Source organism: Strix aluco, chromosome 1 (assembly GCF_031877795.1).
Source record: "Strix aluco isolate bStrAlu1 chromosome 1, bStrAlu1.hap1, whole genome shotgun sequence".
Classification (NCBI taxonomy): Eukaryota; Metazoa; Chordata; class Aves; order Strigiformes; family Strigidae; genus Strix; species Strix aluco.
The window spans coordinates 93,652,259-93,677,018 of NC_133931.1; the positions used below are offsets into that span (position 1 = coordinate 93,652,259).

Consider the following 24,760-nt stretch of genomic DNA (forward strand, 5'->3'; position numbering starts at 1 on the left):
GGGCAAGTAGCCTTTGCTAACAGCTTCTCTTCTCCCTGGTGCTGGGATGGAAAAACCTCTGGGCTGATATCCTTGACAAAAATTTTTCAGGTAACCTCTTCTGAAAAGATGATGGGAAATTGAGTTCAAATTATTCAAGTATGCTGTGGCCTGACATCTGCAATGCTGTCCCCTCCCACCCTCCCCTCCTGCAGCTGTGGAAGAAGCAATGCATCTGGAGGAGACGGACACACGGACAGCTGATCAGGAAAGACTATAGTAACACCAGGTTAACATCAGCTCGAGTTGCCACAAAGCATGGTTTTGCGTAGCCCACCTCCTCCAAACCCCACCGGGTGAACTGTCATCACCACAAGGGGACTAAGGGCCACATCCCATCCTTTCTCACTTGGTCTTGCGCACTGACAACAAATAATCTATTTCAGATTTCAGAAACCCTCTCATCTGTCTTCGAAGGACAACATTTATTCTCATAGGATATTTGGACAAGGATGAATAGCAAATACTTTTGTTTAAAAAAAAGAAGTTGTAAGTCATTTGCAAATAATAAATCAAGAGGGGAAAAAAGGTTAAATCACACTGCCTGAACAACTCTCCAGCATTCACTCGCCCATCTCCAGTCCCAAAACACAAAGCAATTCTTGCATCGCAGCCCAAGTGGTAGCTCCTTCAGAAACCACAAGCTAACTGCTTTTTGTGCCTTTGCAGTTTTCTCTCCCCACCCAGTTTCAGCCTATGAGATACCAAGACTGTAATTATATAGGAGTATCCCTTAGGGAAAATGGCCAGGATAAAGTACCTGAAGTCTGGGCAACAGCATTCTCACTGAAAAAAATCCCTGAGGAGACAGTCTGATTCTAGATTCACATATACAGTTTCACATTAACAAAAAAAAAAAAAAAAAAAACACACCACGATTTTTGAGTTTCCCCCATATTACTATACACCAAACATATTTAATTCCCACACTCTAAGGACCCCTCAAGATGCTTCCCTATCCCAAAAGGGAGGAAAGCAATCAGACTCAAGATGAACAAGACCTATACTATCAGTTGAGCAGAAGAAAGCTCAGGCAACACAGTTTTAGGTGTAAAATGCAAGACACCAGAAATTCCCAGTGGTGGTAGCATCCTGAAGCACCAGGGCTGTGCTTGCCTCTCAGCCCCAGCAGCTACTCAGCTCAGTCAAGAGTAACGTGCAGGCTGCAGCCCTAAGATAGGATTTTGCATTTGGACTCTGTTTTTTCAACAAGGCACAAAAGGAAAGAAAAACCATCTCAGAACACTTAGTCTTCCAAGCTGTTCAGCACTTTCAGCACATCCCACTACCCCGAGCTGACCCTTTTGGCACGACGAGCTCTGCCACCTCTGTCACAGCAATCTTGAAGACCACTGGGAGGTGACCCCATCACTGCTGCTGCTGTATTTCCTAATTCCCACCAAGCTCTCTCAAACCTCAGGGACCTCTTCTTCCTCCAACATTCTCTGTGGGATTTGCCCTCTGCTGTGAACAGATCATCTCGCTGGATATTCCTAGAATAACACAGCCCCCAAGCTTGCTTGTGGTTAGTCAACCAGATAAAATTGCAGCAAAAACTATTAATAACTCCCAGACAAGCCTTGAAGTTTGCAGCTGGCTGCTAGGGCAAGAATTAATTAAATAAAATCCAGCATATCTGCTTATATACCCAAATTTCCAGGTGGTTACTAGACACAGACTTCTAAGAGCTGCAAGCCCTACTCATGGGCTACGTACACTTCTCATCCCAATTACCACACTTCTGATCCAGGGCTGGCTGAAACAGCCCAGGTTAAGACCACACTCACTCCTGGCAGAGTTTAGACACAGAGCACATTTTCTTGATGGTCTTTGCTGTCACCAGAAGTAAAGGAGGAAGCACCATGTGTAAATACAGTTTATTAGAGAACAGCAAATGAAGCAGAGCATGGAAGGAAAGGTTATCATGCTCACTGCAGTGCATAGACAAACACCAATTGATGTAAACACAGGACAGAGACAGAGTGGAAGGGAAGGAAAAATCTAATTTTCGCTCTGGAGAAATCCAATCCACCGCCAAGCAAAGTGAGCAGTAATAGACTGAACCTCCAATGGTCAAGTAAGAAAAATGGGATTATTTTCCCCCAACAGCACAGCAGGACAAAAGTTACTCTAAAATACCTCTATGAAATGACATAGGTGCTCCTTCAAAGGTACTTTTCTACACATCTCCGGTTTGGTGAGACGTTCTTTGAAACACACGCTAGCCCACCATTTATATCTAATTAACACTTTTAATGTGTGTCAAATCAGTCTTCCGTGCACTGACATAACTCGAGCTGATGGAGCCGTCAGGCTGGCTCCAGGGCAGGCAGTCAACGTGACACCTCACCAGATGTGCAGTGGCACTCTTCATTTCTGACCTGGATAGGTATCTCATATCTACTGGATGGAGCTATCAGATAGGTAGATATCTAATCAGAATAGGTATCTTTCTTACCAAAACTAGATCAGATGTTCATTTTGTATACAAGTAACAGGATTGTGCTGAAACTGATTCTAGGAAAAATACCCTTTAGATACACTGCTTGGCCTCTGCTGCTGTGAACACTACAACATGCAGAGGGGCATAGCATGAAAAAAGTAAACACAGCTACACCTCTCCTCCAAAATCCAGCCAAAACACAAGGTGCAACCTCCGCTTTCATTACTTTCCCCATGCCTGACTCCTGCAAGGCACAAATGAGTAACACGCCAACCCAATTTCAGGCCTGGTATTGCTCAACTATGTCAAGATATTTCAGGAGGAGCTCTCCTCCCAGCTGCAGTCAGTCAGTAGCTACCCACTGGTGAAGGGTTTGGACCACAGAGCCAGCTTAGGTTCGATGCAGGACATTGACTTACCCCCCATGAATGCAGTTGCAGGAGCTGGGCACCGCCTTGGCACAATGTAGGTGCAGCTGAGCCCCTTCCTGGAGCCAGGTTTCCTCACAGCAGGGAGAGGGGCAGAGCAAGGGCAAGCTTGGCTCCTCTGGAGACCCTGAGCAGAGGCTGCCTGACTGCTGCGTGGGATGCAGCAATGCCTGCAATCGTGCTCTGGATCCAAGCTGGCTCTCAGAGAGCATCAGCAGCAGAGAAGGGAGCACGCATCATTCCTCTGTTGATCCTGTACTATCTGTATTTGCTGAGTTTTACATTGCACAAGACAAACAAAACAGACAGCTGACAGTGTTAGAAACCTTTAACATACCATGCTGCCTGCCATTCATGAAGTAATAAAACCAAAGAAATGTTAAATCACATTTGTGGTACTGCAGTTGCCATCTATCCTACTTCCAGCGGAAAGCAGCAACATCTCCGCTGCTGCCATGCAGCAGCTCCCAGACAACACTGATTTTTGATGACAGTTCCTGTATGTGAATAACAGCATTATGAGACGAAACCAGGAGGATGTCCCTGGAAACCTAAGCAGCAGTGAAAAAGAGCATAAGAAACTGGTAGATACAGAACACACTAATTTCAGAATAAAGATGACTTAATTTAAATGCAATTAAAAAGCTTTGCCATGACATACATCCTCATATACGTTAACTGTTATCTATAAAAAAGTTTCTCTTCCACCTCCAGTCTATAACTTCCTACCCCCCCTTAAGAGACTCTCCAAACCCATATAAATATTTTTTTATTCTTGCACAAAACTTGCATAGAAAATTCTTGCACAAAAATTGCATAGAAATATATCAGATTCTTCCTTGTTCCAAAAAGGTGGCTTGCTCTAAAGGAAATGCACAGCTGATCACAGGAATATTTTGCAAGTCGAACACCTCTGCTGTTCACAACAGCTGGCCCCTTTTCTCTTGGCAGGATCTAAATCACAACTGGCATCTTTTTGACAGGAATGAATGAGAGCAGCTGAAACAAAAAACAGTGTGAGAGGTATCAGAGGAGCTAATTTTCTTTGATGTTTCAGATGAAAAGGTTCTGCATCTGTATTTGTTAGCAAATTTTTAACAATATTGTAGCCACTTAAAACAAGAACAGAGAAGAAATTCAATAGCTGCAAATCTGAATGGCAGTCTCTTAATCAACCAAGTGGCAAATAATATTCCAATAGCAGCTGTTTCTAAATCTCAGTTTGCAACCTCCAGACAGATGATGGTCCTCAAAAAGGTAAGAACAAAGAAATAACAGCCTAACACCTTGTTTCAGGTTTATTAAACATTTCCCAGCTCACTGAGGCAGCAGGGCAGCAAGGGGCAGCCCCTCTCTCCCCGAGCACTGATCCCACAGGAGATGCTCCTCCAAGCAGGAGCTTTTCACCATTAGTCAGCTGGATGAGTGAATAAACACACCAAGTCCCGGATTTGAGCATATTCCCAGTAGAACTGCATATTGCTAACAAGAATTTGACACAGGAGCCTCGAGCTGTTTGCAGCCTAGCTTACCAAGCAGAAAAAACAAGCACGGAGGAAACCTTTAAACATGGGGCCAAGAAATGTATTTGGTGCTTCCAAGGTTTTAATAAAGCACAGCCTGCCCTGCACACCTTGGGACCGAAGGATGATGGCTTGTCTGAAGCACCACACACCAGAGGCACAACCCCAGGAAAGCACCTTGCTCCTTTAGCTTGTGTCACCTTAGTAACAAGCCCTCCAAATGCCTACATACACAGAGTCTAAGCAAACATTTGTGTGGCTGGTTATTAAACTCTCAAATATAGTTGTAAACCCATACACAGATGCATGTATAAACACACACAAATATATATGGATATTTGTGTGTGTGTATATATATATATATATATGTATATATAACTGTAAAGGCAAAAGCCCCTAGTTCCTTTTCCTTCCCTGACTCTTGCTCTGATGTCAAAAGCAGTCAGTGGAAATTTGGGTGATGCCCTGAAGAACTCTGTGCCATTTCACAGGACCTGAATTGCTCAGGTGGTATCACCAGTGTTGGGGAGAGCCTGCAATACCACAGTGCTGGCTGAAAGAATGCACCAGGGGCCCGCAGAATTGTGGGTGATTTAATCAAAAGCAATTAGTAAACATCTTTGTGGAAGGCTGTCACACATTTGGCCCTCAGGGCATCCTTGTTTTTAAAGATTTATGTCAGGCACTCTGGATAGATATCTCATGAATTCTGAAAAAGGGGAACTGGGGAGATTCAGAGCCAATAAGCTGCTATATCTTGGGTGCTTTTAGCAACGCATGCATTCACTGGAGAAGGAAGTGCCACTCAAACTAAGGGGTGACTTTTGCATTAATAGTCCTCTGTCTACTGAATTGAGCGTCAAGCTTGACACAGGTCTGGGGAAGGCGAAGGCAGGCAGACAGAATGGGAACACCAACACAACGGAGAGAGGACCGTGCCGAACAGTGCATGCAACCATTGCGCCAGAACTGGCACAAGCGGGATGGCCCCTGGTCAGGTCTGCTCTAATTTTAAACCTATGATGATACAAAAAGAAAAATGAGGCTGTGGTAGTACATAGGTGGTGAGAGAACTCCTTCTGATACAAAAGCAACCAATGCACACTTAGAAGAAGTACAGGTATTGTTTTTCCTCTTCCATTTCCCAATGAGCTTTTATTTTCCAAGTAACATTTCCATAAGGGAGGTAAAAAGAAAATATTCTAGGGGAAAAAGGAAAGACCAGTGAAGATTTCCTTTCAGTCAACTGATTTTAAAGTGAAAAAGAGATGACATTCAACCTTGGGAAAAAACCTGCTTCCTGAAGCTACTAGTGGTATTGTAATGTTCATTTAAAATTAAGTCTTAAGTTTTTCATTACAGTCTTTTATTCTTTATATTAAACACATGAACTGTCTACTGTATAGGACACTTTCCACCACTCTGTGCATGAGGAGCACTCTGTACAGTAGGCTCTGCTCATGGTTGGTTTGTGGGCAGTTGGGCAGCAAACAGCTTAATTCAATGAGTTCAATGAGAGTGCAGAGAACTTGGCGAGGAAAGAGCATTCCCTTTCCAGCCCTCTTCAAGCACATCTCTATTTCAAGCCAAGGTTAACTCAGGAGGGCAGAACCTGTAGTTGCACACACAGAGGTGAGTGCAGCAGAACATCCCTCACATGCTGCTGTCACATACATAATTAAAATCATCTCATAATTGCCAAAGCTTAAACATACCTTAAATTTCTTCCTTGGTATCTTTACAAATACCATCTGTGAAAAGGTTTTCCCCTAAAGCACCAGAATTCCTTGAATTGATAAAACCTGACTTCAGGGTGAAGAACAATAAAAGGGCAACTGGCATTACAATGCCTCCAGCATCTCATATTTCCATGTAAATTGCTGTGCTAAGGATGTCCATGCAATACTGAACCAGACCACCCAAAAACATCCTCTGGGATTTGAAGTTTTCCCAGGATCATCCCTGAAAAATGGGAGAGTTTGTTCAAGAGTATCTCAAGGCCAAGAAGAATGTGCAGCTTTACAAGGGTAAAATGCTAATATATCCTGATAAAGCTGTGGTAAGAACCAAATCTTTCTGCTGAATGGATGGAAAACTTCCTATTGCTTTGCAATAACTTTGAAAAAGAGAAATCTCACATTTTTTAATATCCTCCCTCTGTGGAGGCTGGCAAGTAGGCTGGGAATACACCAATCTCCCCAAGCAGAAGCCAACCTCCCACAGAGGACACTTGCTTTTCTCCAGTGAAAGACCTCTTTCAAGAAAACTCCTGCCACTTACAGAGTAGTTCAAAGATGGCCACACTCTCTGATTTGTTCCAAATAAAACTAGAATGAATTGCTGAGCTAATTAATAACACAACATTAAAAGAAAACTGAGCTCCTTGGAAATAATCCAGCTGCAGTTCATGGAAGCAGATTTCACTTGTTCCAATTACAATATTAGTAAACTTTGTACACACCACAGTTACAGCTAAAATTGTGAAGATATATGCTCGCACTCAGCCCTTGGGAGATGAATGACTATTAACCTTTTCTTACCAATTCCTAAGTATTTCTTTGCGTGATTGTCTATGTTTCAAATGGCAGTTCCTATTGAGTGACGCTTCACTGTACCTGTGATGGTGCAAAGTCAAAGACAAGACCTGTGGGTAGAGGTCACGTTGCCTATGCCTAGGAGATCAGCTGGCAGAATCTGGTGTAGACCTCACCTTGCCTAGGTATGGCCAAGATGTGCTCTTACAGTCAGAGGATTTTTGGGAGGTTCTCTCTCCAGTAAGTTCTGCTACTTACTTTGAAGACAAATGCACACAGCAAGCAGTTTCTCCATTAAGATAATCATATTTTTGTTTGTGCAGCAATACTTAGATTGCTTATAGTACAGAAATGACAACATGACTTTTACATGCTGCTTCCTATGCATGCAATGCCAGACGTGCATGGCATGCGGTGCAAGATTTCCCCTGTTCAGGGAGCAGTTTCAGGTACATCAGAAAAACCTCCGATATTTACTACCCTTTTGCAGCAAGAGACAAATGTGTAGGGGGTGGGAGAGGGAGGAAGTGTGGCAGAAAGGAGATGGTGGCCATGGAGCGGGCAGGAAATAAACTATAGACCTATTGTCCCCAGCTCATCATATCAGATTTCCTTCCCACACTGAGCTATGAACAAATCACTCCATTGCTTGACACAGCAGAAATAACTGTTACGGTTTCCAAATTTTCTTTGGGTGTTCTTGAAGAGCTGGTAAGGAGATAAGAAAGAAAGGCCTGAACTGGAAAGGTACAAGAGCTGAGATCAGTTTTCAGCTCAAACACAGATTTGCTTCATGACCATATTCAACGACTTAAAGGGAATGTGGTAAACTAGATGATGACTCCATCCATGAGAAAAATGTTGGCTGATGGGAAGAAAAAGGCTCTGTGGCTGATCCTGCCTTTCCTGGTGTGATAAGGGGTCCTTGGCACTCCCACCCAGGGCTCGGACACCAGCATCTCCCCAGGACAGGTCCAGCTGGCATGCAACAAACCTGAGCAAACCTCTGGCACAAGTGTCACAGAAACATCTTGGGGACTTGACTATCTCCCAATCCTGGTAACCACACATCCAACAGGAGATGACATGCTCTCCCTGACTCCAGAGCAATACCACGTACTGTGGGCACACAGCTCAGGGGGAGAGCATCCTCAGGGAAGGAGGACAGAGCCCTTCCCCAGACCATTCACACCACAAGCCTACAAGTTATTGTCTCAAAACCACGTGGGAACGAGGAACTGGCTCCTGACTTCAAATGTATCTGTCCAATTAGGAAACCCACCTTGTACTTAACATTCAGATTTTACCAAGTTAAGAGCTATATCCAAAAGGTGTGGTTTACATGGGAACTAAGCATAATGAAATCTGTAAGATCTGTTCTTACTAAAAAAAAGTGGGGAGACAATTTGAAAAAATAAAATAAATGTCCACTTACATTAATATGTTTACAGAAGCAGAGAAAACACAAACTGCTCCTCTGTCTTGCTGACTGGTATTTCTAATAAAAATTTGAAGAAAAAAAATTAAAGACATCTTGGAAGTACTGTAAACATCAGCTATGAAAGACATGCAGAGAGTGGTGCCAAAGAACAGTCATATTTATTATACTGAACTCTGATGTTTGCTCAGCACAGGATAAAGCTCAGAGGGCTATAAAACTGGGATGCATATGGAATTCTGAGCCAAGGGCAAAAATAAAGAAGTAAATGAGGAGTAACACAAGAGAGCGATAAAAATAAAGAGCAAAAGCATTCAGAACTACAGGTCCCAAAGAATAAAATAAATTACAAGATACGAACCAAAAGGCTTCCATCACGTGTCTAAGAGGAATAGACATATTATGTCATTTAGGAACTAAAGAAAAACAACCTTATTATTTTTAGTTTTCATTATTCAAAGTGCAGTCTTAAAAGGAAAATATTTTTATCTGCTTCAGGTTTGACTGAGGGATAGGAGAAACTTCCGAACAATGAGATTAAGGATTGCAGATTTGAGCAAAGGTAATGATGCCCGTGGGTCCCACCTGGAGACCCTGCCCCAGGGGTGCCCACCACCCTGCTGAGCTCTGTTCACACTCCCCACCAGGGAACAGCCAGACACCTGCAGAAAGCCCCTGCACGAGGTTGTCGGGAACTGCACAGCAAGCAGGTCTCTACACATCCCTGCCCATTTGCACAGAGCTTCCAGACACAGGGAATCACTGTTTTCTCACCTAAAAAAAAAAAAACACAAGCCCACAGCTGGAAATCCTGGAAAACTCAGAATTCAGGTTGGAGCCACTGGGCGCTGGGGCTACTCTGGGTGGCTCCCGAGCAATGGGTGGATGCGGGCTGTGGGTGAGAAAGGGGCTTGCACCTTGCACCTGAAAGTGCCCTCCTGCAGCACTGCCTGCCTCACCACAGGGCAAGTTTAAGCTCAGGTTTCAAAGAACAAGAGCTTCTGTTAATGTCAGGCTATATGGCTAAGCCATAATATAGAAATGATACAAAATCACCCAATAAACAACAATTCAGTTAAGTCATTTCATCCGTCACTTCCTCACATTTATAACATAGCCAGATGTTTCACAGGGGACGAGGAAGGCCATTTCTACCAAGAGTAAGAATAGACAGAAGTAAACAAAAAACCCCTTTCTAAGTAAACTGGCTTCCTTTCCAGCTCTTGTCCAAAGGAGAGGAAGCGCCTGGCAACAGAACACCCTGACCTGCTCGCAGGTGAGCGAGTTGATGGACACCTGCTGCTCAGTGCCCAGCCTGCCAGAGCCTCAGAGAGAACATGTTTGCAAAGAGCTATTTGGTGCTGCATTGTCCTACGACGTTGCAATAACTCTAAACATCAAAAAACCCCAGCCCATACAATCACCATTGCAGTGGAAAAAAATCTCCATTCAGAGTGAGCCAGGGCCAGACTAGTTATGTGATATGTTCCTCTGTCACCCACAAAATCACCGTCACTGCAACTCCCCTTTCTGTTCATGTACCAGCATAATACACCATTATTTTTTTATTTTTTAGGACATAAAAACTCACCCCGAGTTATTTTTATCTTTTATTTGTCATTATAAGTTTTTATGTTGCTTGAGATATCTGTGCTTATTTACAGGCATATCTGAATAGGTCAGAATTTGCCAGTGAAAGAAACATGGGACTGGGACTCTGCAGTCCTCATTTTAACGCAGAAAAAGATGCCCATCAGTTGGGGTATATAGGTAATATCTGTGAGTGAAGAACCAGCATCATAGGATTCTATTACCTTGAAATTTCTCCTGGTTTAATTTGAGTTGATATTAAGTGCCATGCTACCAGCAACAGATTTTTTTGTTGTTATTTGCATAAATAATCTTAGGAAGTGGATCTCCTTCTAGGTTAAAAATTCAGCAAAATTAGAAGTGTCAGGGAATGACTGAAGTGGCTTTCCCTTGCAGTGGTTGAAGGTTTGTTTGCAGGTCCTAGGAAACAGCTCTGAGAGGCAGGGAACTTCTCCTGCGCTGAGCAGGGCCGACTGCATCTCTGTGGCACTTGTTCTGCTCCACTGCTGCCTTGCAGCTCTTGCAGGGTTGCTCCCACCACCATGTTCTGCAGGTCCACCACCATGGATGCTGAAGGCCAGGGTCTGCTGAGCTTGGAGCACACGCAGCGCCCAGTGGTCCAGCTGATCACGCTCTCTCTGGAAATCACAGCTGCAGGAGCAGACCAAGGCACACAGCAATTGCTCAACTTTGTACACAGTTGCAACACAGCGATATGGGAGAGTGCAGATACCACCAAGTCTCAGAGCAGTAAGAGGTGAAGGGTGCTGTTATTTTGCCTGCTCTGCCTCCTGCATCCATTGCACAGAACAACAGCACTGGCGGTGAAATAGAAAATGAACTTTTCATGAAGAAAAAATTGCAAAGCAGCTAGCTAGCTTTTGCCCAATGTTTCACTCTCCAGCAAGAGACTAGCAGCTCCCAGTGCACCAAGATGTGCTCCACTGTACGCACTCCCCTGCCCTCACCCTACCTATCTGCATTTTCCAGCATTCATTGCCTGTGGGTAAATTGCCAGTAAATACAGAGGATAGGTACTCCAACAACAGACAACCAGCCTCCAACAGTTTCGCTACCAGTAATGGGTTTCCCTCACCCCAAAATCCAGACAACACACACCTGCACTTCTGCCTACATGGAGTTAAACCTAGGCATAATCTTCACCCTGAGGTGGTTTTCCTTTTAACCTGGCCAGAAGCTGTTGCTCAGATCACTTTGCATTTGACACTGTAGGGCTATAAATAACACATCCACAACACATCCATGTACTCACATGCATCTGATTAAAATAAACTCCTCTAACAGGCAGGCCACCTTTGAAATGGAAACAAATAGATACAGGAAGGCAGAGGATTTAAAAGCCTAAGAATTGCTGAGCTAGTTACTGTCAGGCTGCCACCTCCATAGCTGTGCTGGTATCGCCAGTAATGTTTCTGCATAATCATGTAAACAAAAATCAAAGCAAAAGAAAATTACAACTTTTTTTAGGGGGTGTGGGGAATTGAGAGAGTGATTGAGAACAACACAGAAATTAAAAAATAATAGTAATAAACTCACACTCAGGGACAAGCCTAACAACATTAATATATTCACTTATAACTGACAGAAAGTGATATGCAAGCTCCTAAAAGGACAAGACACAGGTAGCACAGAAATGGAGTAAGGCAAACCATCAGCCCCTGCTTTGCTCAGCCCTGGGCAGGCAGCATGGTTCACTAGCAGGCTGGTGAGGAGATGGCTAACCTTGTAACTTGTGGCCTTCCTCCCTTTCAGGGAACTCAATTTATAGCCAATTTCTGAACTCCAGATATGAGAAATTGGAAATGCTGATATAGATGGAGCCTCTGGGTTTTAGGCAGCACAGCTTGGTTTTAATATTGACCCTGCTGACTGGCAAAGAATCATCTGCAAACAGCAAAGAAGATTAAGATCTGAAGTGTGGTAGCGACTTCATTTCCAAATCCTTCTTCAAAACAGGAAAACTCCCTGTGCAGTTCACCACATGGAGAGCAGGGAGCAAAAAAATATCCAAGTTCTGTGCAAAGAAGGAAAAGTGTAGGCGTGTGAGGCTTGCACTGATTTATTACTGGCTTATCAGTAGCTAACATATAAAACCAACTATAAAAGCAACAGCTGTAATACATTTTCCATTTTAACAATCATTGCACACTCCTCCTTCCTAGAAGATACAAAAATTCAATGCTGATTTTTCAATTTGAACAAATGCCTGCACAAGCATAACAAAAAGGAGAAAAATGTTAAGGAGGAAAAAGAAAAAAACCCTGCTTTTTGGTATCCTCTCTCTCACCTAAACACGAACAATGTTAACAGGGGTACCTGCATTCAATTACAAGTACTAAATACATAACCTCTAAGCTTCACTGTTTGGGAAACCGAATTAAAGTTCTTTGGAGATGATTGTAAAATAACAAGAATGTTTAAAATTGATATTAATAAGGACATCTTTGTGTCTAAATATCGTATACCCACACCAAGCTATTTATATCACATTTAAAGCTCTAGGCATAACTATTAATTTTCATACACCACACCAGATTCAATTGCCTATTAAAAGGATCTTCCTCTTTTTCTCAGTAGTCAATTACTCATTAACATCCTAGAAACATTCATAGAAGGCACAACTTCTCTCAGGAAAAAATAGGGAATTGTCACTATAAAGACATCTGAATTTAATTTTAATGACAGAAGTAGAACAGTAGGTAATAGGACACTTAACTGGCCAACATCAGAACAAGCTTCAGAAGAATCATTCTGGACATTGTTTTTGATATTGAAAGAGCCATATAAACACAGCATCTGCAAATCAACATTTTCAGCTAACGAACATATTTCCAGCAGAAGGAAAGCCTTAAAAACACTCCTGAAGTCCATGAATCAAGTTATCCTAGATCCAACGCTTCAGTTACCCTTCCACTTAGCAATTAACCACACTATTTCCACTTCAACAAGATACTGACTGTTAAAGAAGCCAAACAGACTTTTGTACCACTGCAAGCATTGCCATGTGTAATAGACAGGGCTTAACTAAAACAAGATATAACATATAGCCAACCACCCTAAGAATGTGTTTTTCTTGATTATACCTCACACCAACAGGTATTCCACACCAAATAGCCGAAGGTCTCTCTGTTCCAGCCTCTTCCTTCCATGGTTTCACACATAAACCACTAAATGTGGTGCAGCATGTGCCATCAGTTAATATTCTTCCATTTTTATACTACCTAGCTCGTATCACCAACGGATCCTAACACAAGTACTGTCTCTCAAAATATGCAGCTGTCGCTTCTTGTTTGCTATGGGGCTGTCAGCTCCTGGGAGAGGGTTGAGCAGCTCTGTAAAAATCTACAGCAATGCTTTCCTCCAGCTGAAGAAAGCAGCAAATAAAAACTATAAAAATCCTTGCTCTGAAATAAGATGGAGAATTTACCTAAGTAGGAATGTGGCTTGTAATACTCCTTCACCATGAAGTGATCTAGGTTTCTCCTTCACATCTTGCCAGAAAGGTAGTGGGGCCTGAGGGGAAAGAGTACTTCATCTCCTGACTTTTCTATCTCAAGCAGGGCAACTGCAACTGGTCCATGGGTTTTAAATTTGATTTATAATGCTTCAGAAGAAGGGGAAACTACACATGCTTCCGTACCCAGTAAGTATCATAACACAGCTGACGTCCATTGCAGTCACTCTCCAAAAAACAGGTTAATTAAAAATATCAAATCTCTGGAAGATTCACAAGTTGTGCTCCACAACAGCTGAAGCAAGATTTCTAAAGTTTGGATGTTTAAAAGTTGATAGCAACAAGGAATATTTGAAGACATGATTTCATTCTGAATTAGACAGAACTAAAATATCGTATTGATTAAAAACATGACTGAAAACAGCTAACTGCAAAAGTCTCTGGGGTGTAATCAACAGCTTGCACTCACCAGTGCTATTTGCTGCTGGGGCACCCACACTATTTGATCCCCTTTTCTGGAAAGTGGAGTACATTTTTTCCACTTAACTCAACTGCCCCCATCATCCAAATTTTTTTGCAGGGAGAACAAAAAATTGTTTTGGCATTAAAGAAGGTTATTTCTGGTTGGTTTGTTTGGGTTTTTTTAATGAAAACATACAAAACTACTACATGCTTTAGGCAATGAAAAGTAAAAGCAGAAGTTGGCAGTCTCCAGCAAGGGGGGGTGTGATCCTTCCAGCAAGCACATGTTTGAGAGCACCTTGTGCACACTGGATCTGACCACAGGTGGCTTGGAAAAAGCCTCGCACACTCGTGGTGCAATGAACAGCATCCCTCCACTACAGGGGTCTGTAGGGTATTTGCACTGATGCCAGCCCACTTAGGGACCTCATCCCTCCCCCGAGGTCTTGGGGTTGCTTTGACACCACACAGATGACAGAGGTTATGTGGGGAACAGAGCATAGAGCGGGAGCAGGAGGTGCAAAAAAGAGAGCAGGGATGGGAAGATGTTGGCAGCAGAGGCACCTTTTCTAATGAAAAAATGCAAAACAAACACCAAAGATTGGGGCTAAACCTACCACACCACCTATCACCAGCAGTTTCAAAAGCAAGCTGCCAAGTTATGCCAGAAAGATTCAAAGCACCAAACTTTCTGTAACATGCAGCCTGTGTCTGTGTCCTGACTGGCATGTTCCCCACCATGAAGGAACTGTGGATTTGGTGTTGGTTGGCCATGCAGTCCTGGTGAATAACATTTGTCACCAGAGCACTGCCAGCATAGCAGGGGAGACACTTCTGTGCATGAAACACCAAATGTTCCTCAACCCACTCCTTGACAGATCAGCAACCAAAGCACCAGATTTCCACATACGTGTGCAAATGTAGATGAAACGGGATGGGTAGGTCTGCTTTTTATAATGCTTTAAGATAACTAAGGATGTCTGCAAGTGTTGCAGGGGATTTTTAGATAAAGCACTTGAATAAAAAACCATACACAGGATCATGGGAGAGTCTTATATTACAGTACCAGTATTTTCCACAAAAATTATTGCTTGAATTAAAATTGATCCCTATAAGGCATACATTGAAGCATATGAAGACCCAAAGACCTAATGCACTTTATGCAGGATTAGAATAAGCAAAGCTGTGGCTGAAAAATTAAGTTCTCTGTGACTGCAGTGCATTCCCCACAAGAACCTCACTATAAAGTGCCGTACAAGCTCCAAATATGTTTGCTCCAACGCAGACATACACAACACCCTGGGACACCAAGGGGCTTAACATCTCTGGAATGAAACAAGGAGAGGCAATAGAGAAATAATTCCTTAGTACATTTATAATGCTGGCAACAAAGCAGATTTCCATTAGAAAACAAATGTACACCAATCTGTGGTATTACATTAGTACTGTGGGCCAAATACGTTCCTAACCCAAAGGCATAGATCTGAGGCTTAATAAATAATCCCCCAAAATGAGCATCCTGACCTCCCCTCTTTCCCTCTTCCCATTTTCTTCAGCGTTAGCTATTATGTGAACACTATGTTGAAATGCTTCAGTGACTACCATCAAAGGCCTCTGAGAGAGGCCACAAAGTCTCCTTTGCACTGGGATAGCTCTTTCGAAGAGTAAGATCTTCCGCTCTTAAGTCTCACAACCACACACAGGCAAGTGACTAAAAAAGTGCGAGTCTGGAGAAGAATAATTTGTTCCTCAGAAACCAGACAGAGGATGACTTCTGCATGGGAAATCGAGGAACACAAGTACTAGGTTAACTGTTGTACTCAATGATGTTGAAGGTCTTTTCCAACCTAAATGATTCTATGAAGGAATTAAGATATTTCTTAAGACACTCCTGGAGACACTACCCAAAATACATGATTTGCCTATTTCATTGGTGCAGTCCTGCTTATTTCCAAAACCAGGTCACATACCAGGTCTCTGCACTGAGCCAAGACACCAAGTGAGCAAAGCTGAGCCATCCTCATTCACAGATCACAGTCTTCCCTTCCAAAGGTGTCACATCCAAAGCAGCCTGGCACCCAGCTCCCTTCCACAGCCAAACCTCAGCCACCCCAGATGTTTCTTGCTTCTGTTACATTTAAATGGAGTGGAGCTCCGCACAGACTTACCTACCATCCTTTGTGCCATTTTTATAGCTATGGCTACATTGTTTCCAGAATCTGAGAACACTTGGGTCTCCACTGCCTCCGCAAGGTACACCTATGCTCCAATGATAGAACTGCTTTTAAATGATGGCTAAAGCCTACTGAAATCTTAAAGGGCACTTAAGTAAGCTGATGGTGCTATAGTGACCTTTGACTTTCAGACATCACCAAAAAAAATAATTGAGGAACTGTTAAACAAGAAATGGGAACAGCACTTAAGACTGAGATCACTTGGATTTTTTCCCCCCAGAGAAATTAAACTCACAAAAAAAATTAAATAAAGTCATAGCCTTTCTTCTTAAACCACTGTTTTTCCTTCCCTCGCTGGGCGCATACCCACCCACACAGATATACGCTGACCTTTCTTGTTCCCAAACTCCTGACAGAGGAATTGTGTCAGTCTCCCTGAAAACACCACACAAATACAGAGTCTTCCCTGATACAAGAACTACCACACACCACAGGAGTCAGATAGGGAATGAAGATATGTTTAGAAAGTCAAATGCATTAAAAGATGTTTTGTTTTTGCTTGCCCTCACCCCAGAGTGACCAAGGCATTCCTGAGAGATGCTCCTTCTTACACGACCAGCAGTTTCGAAAAGGCTTCAGTTCTAACCTGCTGACAGGTTAAGTGCCTTGCAGAGGTACCAGATACCCCAATAAAACCTCACCTTATTTTTGGACATACCCCCTGCTATTTAGTTTTTATCTCCAAGGCACTGCTGTACATAGGACTAGCCTTCCTTTCTAGAAAACCTATTCAGTTGTGTTGCTTGTCATCTGGGGATAGCTCAGGCATGACAGCTACCTGATTTTTATTTTTAGAAAAGGTTAACAGCAAAACCAAGACTTGCTGAGGTGGGTGGTGGTTTAGGTAGTAAAGAGGAACCCTTCAAATCCAAATTATGTTTTTCTGCACTACTACAGCTGGAATTAAATCAGACCTATCTGAATCTCTTAATCAAGTCTTCCTAATTCTATATTTGAAATCACAGTATATGATTCTAAAAAAATTAAAACTAAATTAATTCAAAACAATTTTCAAGCAACCAATGATTTGCTGTCAAAGCTCAAAGTCAGACACCGAGTGTGCAGAAACCATTGACCAACACTAAAACATGAGTTTGCAGAAGGTCTAACTCAGCTTTTGACAACACCACTTTTCCCCAAATAGGCAAAAAAATATTTTGTAAATTTAAGTTTGCTTAAATTATGGGCTTTGAACTTGCCACTGAAAGCAAGCTGTGGGACTGGGGAAGTTTCAGGATGCAGAAAGTTTATTCTTCTCTTCCCTCTGTTATCTACTATGTTATCTTCTGTAATATCTAGAATCTAGAAGGACGTGGTGACCAGAAACAAAAAAGACACAATGCTTCCTTTGTTTAATGACATTGGGTAGCTTTAAAGAACAAAACCATATTTTGGTAAACTTATTTTTTTGCTCAAACAGAAGAGCATTTGAACAAGCTTTTATTTCACTAATAATTAGTCTTTAAACAATGTTGGTGCTTTTTAATTCCATTTTCCATCCAAGTGCAGCTTGGCACAAACCACAAGAAAAAAACCAGCTATTAATCAGGGATCTGAGCAAGTGTATGCTGAGCCCTACAACTGCTTCAGTGAGCATGTATACACATACAGCACGCACCCACCCAGTTCTCCAGGAATAGTGCCAAATAAATGTGAAAACTATATTTAATTACGAGCCAACACATTTGAATTACTACCAGCCAGTGATCACCTACTTCCTTTTTGAAAAGTGTCTTAAATAATTAAGTTCTGACTTTAAGGTAGGGTTTCAGCCTTGCTGTCTGAAGACAAGAATATGAAGTCTATAGCCAAATCCTTGATGTTATCTGTACAAAATATCTTGTCTACTTTAAGATGTGATCCAAGATCAGGATTTGGAGTCAGCAGCAGGAACCACCCTGTCCACTGACTAGCAGACCCACTACATTTTGTGTATTACATGAAGCATTCTGCCTCCTTCAGTTCCCCCTTTCCCCACCAGCTACTTCTGGTCCTTCTGACTGACAGACAAAACGTTCAAGGCTTTTGCATTTTAAAACTCCTTTGCCCATTCTTCCATTACAGATACAGGAAGGTTTTCTGGCTCAAAGATGTTGATGGTTGTCACTAGCCACATTAAAACACATCAAGAGAGGCTTTAGACCTTGCTTCCTTCAGCCAGCAAAGCCTCAGACTTGGTGTTAAGTTAAAATAAATTTTAAAAGCATCAAAAATGCAGTCAGGTAAGCAGAAACTGTCACAACTCTCTTACAGTAGCCAGTCAAGCCCAATGCTGGACAAGACTCGGACAATATTGTCCAAGGCAGGACAGCAATACCCAACCTGCATGGTTACAGTAGCAGACAGACAAGAATTGATCAAGGTCTGCTGGGGGGGAGAGGAAATAAAAAAAAAAGTCTTCACACGTTCTTATGCATGCGAAGGAGAACTGTCAGAGTGAGACTGTACTGAATAAACCTAATCAACCCACATTGGTTACAGAGTGGCTCTGATCCCACAAAAGCCATCTTAAATGCAGATTTACTGAATCATAAAGCCACAACCTTAATATTCTGGCATATTGTAACCATATTTTGCTGATGTCATTTTTGATGAGACAAAGCTGTGCAGCTATGGGGCAGTGGGAGAAGGCCAGACCACTGCTATAATTTCTCAAATTTTGTAACACTAGAAAAGCTCTCCCTCAATTAATTTGGGAGGAGTAGGGGGCTGTTTATTTTACTGCTTTGACATTTAATGCTTGGAGATAAAGACAATGTTCAGAAACAACTCTGTATGAAGCTCTTAACCTGGATTAAAGGAAAAAAAAGAAGGCTCCTAGATCTCAGAAGCAAAAATTGAAAGAACACAACCTAAAACCACACAAACCCAAGCCAACAGGTAAAAATGTATTTATAGAACAATTGATACTTTTGTCAGGGAGATTTATATTTAAATTCACTTAATTAAATTTAAATTCACTTGCATGTGAGTTCACTCTCTTAAAATATATCACTAAGCAGATTCATTCCATTTCCCAACACAGAGTTTTATTGCCAGGCACGTAAATTCAACTCGGTTTGATGATCATGACACATTCTTCCCATGCTCATGTTTCAGGGGAAGTCCAAAGATAAGCAAGAAATTGTGTATCCTCACAAACAGCCTCTTTACAGCATATTTCAAAGAACAAATAAAAGGGAACCAGTATGACTACATTCAAGTGGGTTTGGTTTTGACCTTCCGACAAGTAACAGTTTCAGACAAATGAATAAGCCAAATGCACACTGGTAAAAATCTGACATTCAGAGATTTCTACAAACTATCCAGTTATCTTTCCAGAAGGAGAGATATCCCAGTAGAGCCATCAGAAATCTCAAGAACGGCAATGGAAGGTGCAGGATTTCCTTGTTCTGTTAGTCTGTGCATTACACTAACTGAAAACTCTTCCTCTAACTGCAAATACACCTTGGTCTGAATCAACAAACCTGAAAAGCAATAGCCTGAACAGCCCTGGGAGTTATTGGTCTGGACTTCTCCAGTACAATCCAACATGTCTTTGTGCACACATGAAAACCATCACTCTTTTCCGATTATTTCTGTTCCAGATAACTTCAGAGAACTGAAAAAAGTTCAAGAAATCCTGGTCCTCCCATACAAGGTCTTTCTGTGATCAAATATTCCCTGTTAGCAACAGGATGGAACATGTTTTTCTTTAATGGTCTCCCCATCCCACCTCTCTGCTTGCCTCTCCTTACCCCTCAATCAGCTGGAAGCACATCCTCCTCTGTACCATTTATTACAAATATGTATATATTACACATCAGTTTGAAGACACTACAAAGACTTTGTCTACAAAATGCAGATACTTTTGGTCTACAGAAACACCTGTGTGAGAAGCAGCAGTCTCCACTCCAGACACTGCTCTACCAAGAGCAATCTCTGAAACTGCTTTACCGAACAGTATTTTGATTTTTCTTCACAAGATCACCTTCAGCCCCTTAGCAGCAAGGCAGAAAAAAAGCTGCAGCCTTGCTTTTGCACAAGTCAGCACCTATGGCTCCCAAAGCAGCCTAATGAAGAGAGGCTTTAAGCATGTTGTAAGCAGTAGATGAGAAGCCAATGACAATGTGTAGGTGTAAAGCCTACGGCACCATTTGCTGGTGTGGTACCTCAGAAACACTGTATAGATAAGGGCATCATCTTGACATTTCTTTGGTACCAGCACAGTATCTAAAGGGGCCCAAAGATGGGACTGGACTCAAAGATCTGATGGGACCATATCACCTTCTACATTTCAGCTCTTTAAGAACAGGAAATGGAGGGCTCTGCTATGTTTCAGGAGTATAAAGTACGTCACTCACAAGAGACTCTCATTACGCTGAAGAAAGAGCCCACTGAGAGACTGAGGCTTGGGAACAACACGGGCTTCCGACAGGCTTGTGCATCTCAAAGCTTCCTGGACAAACTGACATGCTGAGATGCATTTTATCAACAGGCACCAACCACCTCCTGGCCAGCAGGTTACTTCCACTGGCATCAGTGACCAAACCTCCATCAGATCTCCAATGAACCGAGGGGCCCAAGCCCCGCCCAGCATGGGTTTCAGTAAAGCCTCCTGTGAACCAAGCTGGAACAACAACCAGCCTCAGAGCTTCACACCTACTTATTTAACCTAAAAGGAGAGGCCACTTCCTTTCATCTCCAGGTTGTGCTACTTCTTTCATTCAGCTGCCTTTAGTGGACTCCTCTGCTCCAGGAAAAGGAAATATTTCACATCACAGCAGTTTGTCCAGGAAGCTTTGAGATGCACAAGTATTTCCTAGCCCTGTCAGCCATATAATGAGGCTTGAAAGTTCGAGTTTAGTTTGCAGAGTCATTAGATCAGTCATTACCATGGCTGCACACAGGCATGTGCAGGGTGGCCACCGACACAGGAGGAGGGTGTGGGCTGAGATCTTGTTTACAGGAGCACTTGATGTTAAAACCATGTGGAAACTTGGCAATGGCTAACAAAGCTTAAATGCCATATGAGCTTTTACCTGTTTTACTAGCTACTCTTAAAACCCGTGCAAACCCCTCCTCCTGCCCTGCAGCTGAAGCTGAGCACCCTCTGAAGGTGCCGAATGCCAAACATTTGGAGCTGTTGGGATGGTACTGCTCTGAAACAACATATGCAGCCGCTCTAACGTGCTCTGCCTTGCAGGCCTGCTGACCTCCCTGATTCCAGACACACCTCCTCTTTAATTCTTCCTTCTGACTTCCCAAATTTCAAGCCTGGTAAGAACTGGCATCAGAGAGAAGGCAGAGGTAACGATGAGGAGCTGTGTGCCAAGTTTGTGGTCTGTTGCTGGCAGAGAGCCTTGCAAACAAAGGAGGCTGAAGCAAATCCCCAGAAGGGATCCATGATTCACCACTCTGCAAAAGGTACTTGGGACACCCCACGTTGCCTTGTCTGTAAGCTCAGCCTCCACTGCAAGTTAGGAGTTAGAGGAAGGCAGGTGTCTTCCCCATCCCAGCTGTGCTGGTCCAAGTCCTACTCCTCTCTGGATGGCTCCTGACAGACTGAACAAGTCACCCATAAGCAGAGCCACTGATGAAGCCTGAACCATGCCAGGTCCTTCCTCCACCTTGAGGAGCACCATGAGGATTTTGGGTTGCTTTTGTGTAACTGAAACTGCTCAACAGGCTCAAAAGTGATGGGGGCAGAGGGAAAAGGAGAAAGCACTGAGGCAAGAAGGAAGATACACAGTGACTGAAGGAGTTCCATTAGTTGATTTTCATAGGAAAACAAGCTTAAAAAAATTAAATCAGTTACATGGAATGACAAGTATCTTGGCCTGGAGACACAGAAAACTTAAGGCAAAGTTGGGAAATTTGAAGTGCTGTTTCTGACTGTGGCCTGTGCTAGAACCATGCAGCAAGACTTTATTTGGGATATTTTCTCCACAAGACAAGTCTCCACCTGATGCAGCCACAGGAGATAAACCACAGAGCTGCTTTTAAACTACAAAGCCAGAGGAAGGATACTCCTAAAGGAAATGCTTGTTGCTGTTGTGGAAGCTGTCACACTTTCAAGATTAAGTGCTCTGGCCTTCTTGGCACACCAAGGAGACCTGTCAGCATGTTTAAAATGGCTTGTTTCTGATTAAAACTAATTTACACTGTCACCTATTTGACTAAGCCACAAAACTTGCCTGAAAGAACCACATCCAAAAAGCTCGGTTTAGATCTGTACTCCCCAAATTAGCTACCAACCCATTAAAAATATCCATAATTTAGGCTTGGTGCAGCAAGGTGGACCTCCTCTGATGTCGACCCAGTCCTAACAATTACCATAAGCTACTCATGACTCTTCTCACACATTCCCAAGACAGCTACTTGTTTTCTAGTCTCAGATTCACTCTTAGGAGTATGGAATCAGTTAATACAGGAAATACATAGAAAGCTGCAATAACTTAAAAAGAAAATTATTTTCCTTCAGATCAAGTTGGTTTGATCTTCCAGAAGAAAATCTGAAGTAACTATGGACGATACGAGATAACAAGTACTATGGAGAAGGGAGAATGTGTTGGCAGCACAGAGCATGAAATGACATGGGCAATTTGGCTGCCAGCAGGAAAGATTGTTTGGATTAAATAAAAAGAAGTGTTAAATGTTTGCCTGTGCCAAGAAAGCTTGACCCCTGCTTTTGAGGAGGATATATAAATTGGTTCAACAATTTAACAGAGTTTCAATTATGCAGTACTTAGTGCCTGGGAAAAAAACCTTTATACTTACTACTTACAAACTCTGTTGAATCCCTGCAAGCATATTTGCTCAACACTCTTAGTACTGCAAACACAACAGTAGGAAGAATTTTTTTCCCTTCCACTTCTGCAGGGTTCATTCAATACTGTCACAAACGGTCAGTTCAGTCTGGCAGAGGGCAAAATGAAAGTTAATCAAAATATTCTCCCCATTCTTTCTGAAGGCTTATACAGATAAACTAGCAAACTGAATTTCATTTCAGCATCTGAGAAGAAACTTAAACACCTTAAAACCACAACCTGAAGCAGCAGTGCTCTTTGCAACAACAATTCTGTGTAATGATACCCAGAAGAGTATGGAGAACGTGTGGCATATGGCAAATTCAGTCTGACACCTGTATTTCTGCATCAATCTTGTCCATCATTCTATTTATATAAGCGGGTATAAGCATTTACCTTGAAGAAATACAAGTGCTGCCTTGATGAACACTGCAATTGGAGACAGAGTCCAACCAGGGGATCAAAATTAAAAACAAGTAAAACAGAAGACAAAAACTCCAGTGAACTAACATGCTTTGTGAAGTTGGCAGCCAAGCAAGCTGTCTTCCCTGCACTCCCTCCCTGCTGTCAATCATCTGATTTCATTGCAGTTGTTTGTACTTCACATATTACAGTATGTCACCCCTCTGCTCACAGGCACATGATGACTACTAAGAAAAGAGGTATGGGAAATTAAGTTAAAGAAAAAACGCTCAGGATAAAGTGGCTTGTGTAACTCTGTATGCAGGATGCCATTTTTCCACAATGCCAATTGTATGGCAATAAACACAGATAAATATATCCCAGCTACAAGAAAAAAAACCCACAAACTCATGGCCAACCCACATGCAGTGGTTTGTTTGGGAAGGATTTTTTTGTTTTAATTATTTTTAAAGGGTTTTTTCCTTCTCATTTGAAATCAAATACACATGAGGTTCACAGTTTGCTGATGCCTCTTACTCATGATCCAGAGCTGCTTGTTCTCCTCATACATAAAAAATTTCCAGCAGGCAGGGAATCTCACCCCGAGCACAATGTAATTGAAGCTTTTGTGCACCTCAGCTCTATATGAAGCAATCTGCTAATTTGCATCCAGTTACTTCAGATGGCTCACACACTTGCCAAAGCACGCACAAGCTGCCGGGAGCACGGCAGTTTATTACCTATATCAGTTTAGACCACTGCTCACAGGCCAGCATGTGATCTGTAGTGTAGTACCACTGTAAATTTTAAAGTGACAGGAATAGAAACTCTTAATTGTTCCCACAGTCAACCTGCCAGCATCAACTTGGGATACATCTTGTACTGAGGGAAGGAAAAAAATAAAAGCGAAGAGCTTTATTTTCTGAACGGCAGTCCAGAAGTAAAGAACATGGTTTAAGGAAAAGCTTCATGTTTGACATGACACACTCTTCCCTCAGAAGCCCTTCCTAGCTTTAATGAAGGGGGAGTAGAACAGACCCAAAGAGCAGGTAAAAAATTAAGCAAAACTATGACAGTTTGGTTAACACCCCGCTGATTCCTGCCTTTTACAAAATTTGAATGATGCAAATCAAGAACGTTGTCCTCTTGCAAGAAGAGGACATAAACAATTTCAATCCTTACAGAAAGCACACCTCTTCAGAATCATTTTGCCACAGCCCTGCATGCACAGAGTGCTCTGGCCCTGCTTTATGCAGCTACTAGCACTGAGGATTCAGACACTTTTCTCTCACCCGGTCCTCTGGGCCGCATGAACAGTAATGGACCCCTGTGCAGAGCTAAAAGTGACATAAAACCAGAGTCTTGCCAAATTAGCTGGAACACTAAGAGCAAGAAGCCTAAAAT

At 42.5% G+C, this 24,760-nt stretch overlaps 1 protein-coding gene across 3 annotated transcripts in view; it reads right to left on the reverse strand.

Annotated features, from left to right (window-relative positions):
• Positions 1 to 24,760, reverse strand: part of SLC22A23 (solute carrier family 22 member 23) — a 116,931-nt gene that overhangs the window by 41,366 nt on the left and 50,805 nt on the right. The window contains exon 4 of one of the 3 annotated variants that reach the window (XM_074827355.1): positions 3,763 to 3,909. The exons of the other annotated variants lie outside the window; for them this stretch is intronic. Coding sequence (XP_074683456.1) covers positions 3,794 to 3,909 — 116 coding nt within the window. The 3' untranslated portion in view covers positions 3,763 to 3,793. Of the gene's footprint in view, positions 1 to 3,762; positions 3,910 to 24,760 lie in introns of those variants that run through there. 3 annotated transcript variants of the gene reach the window in all.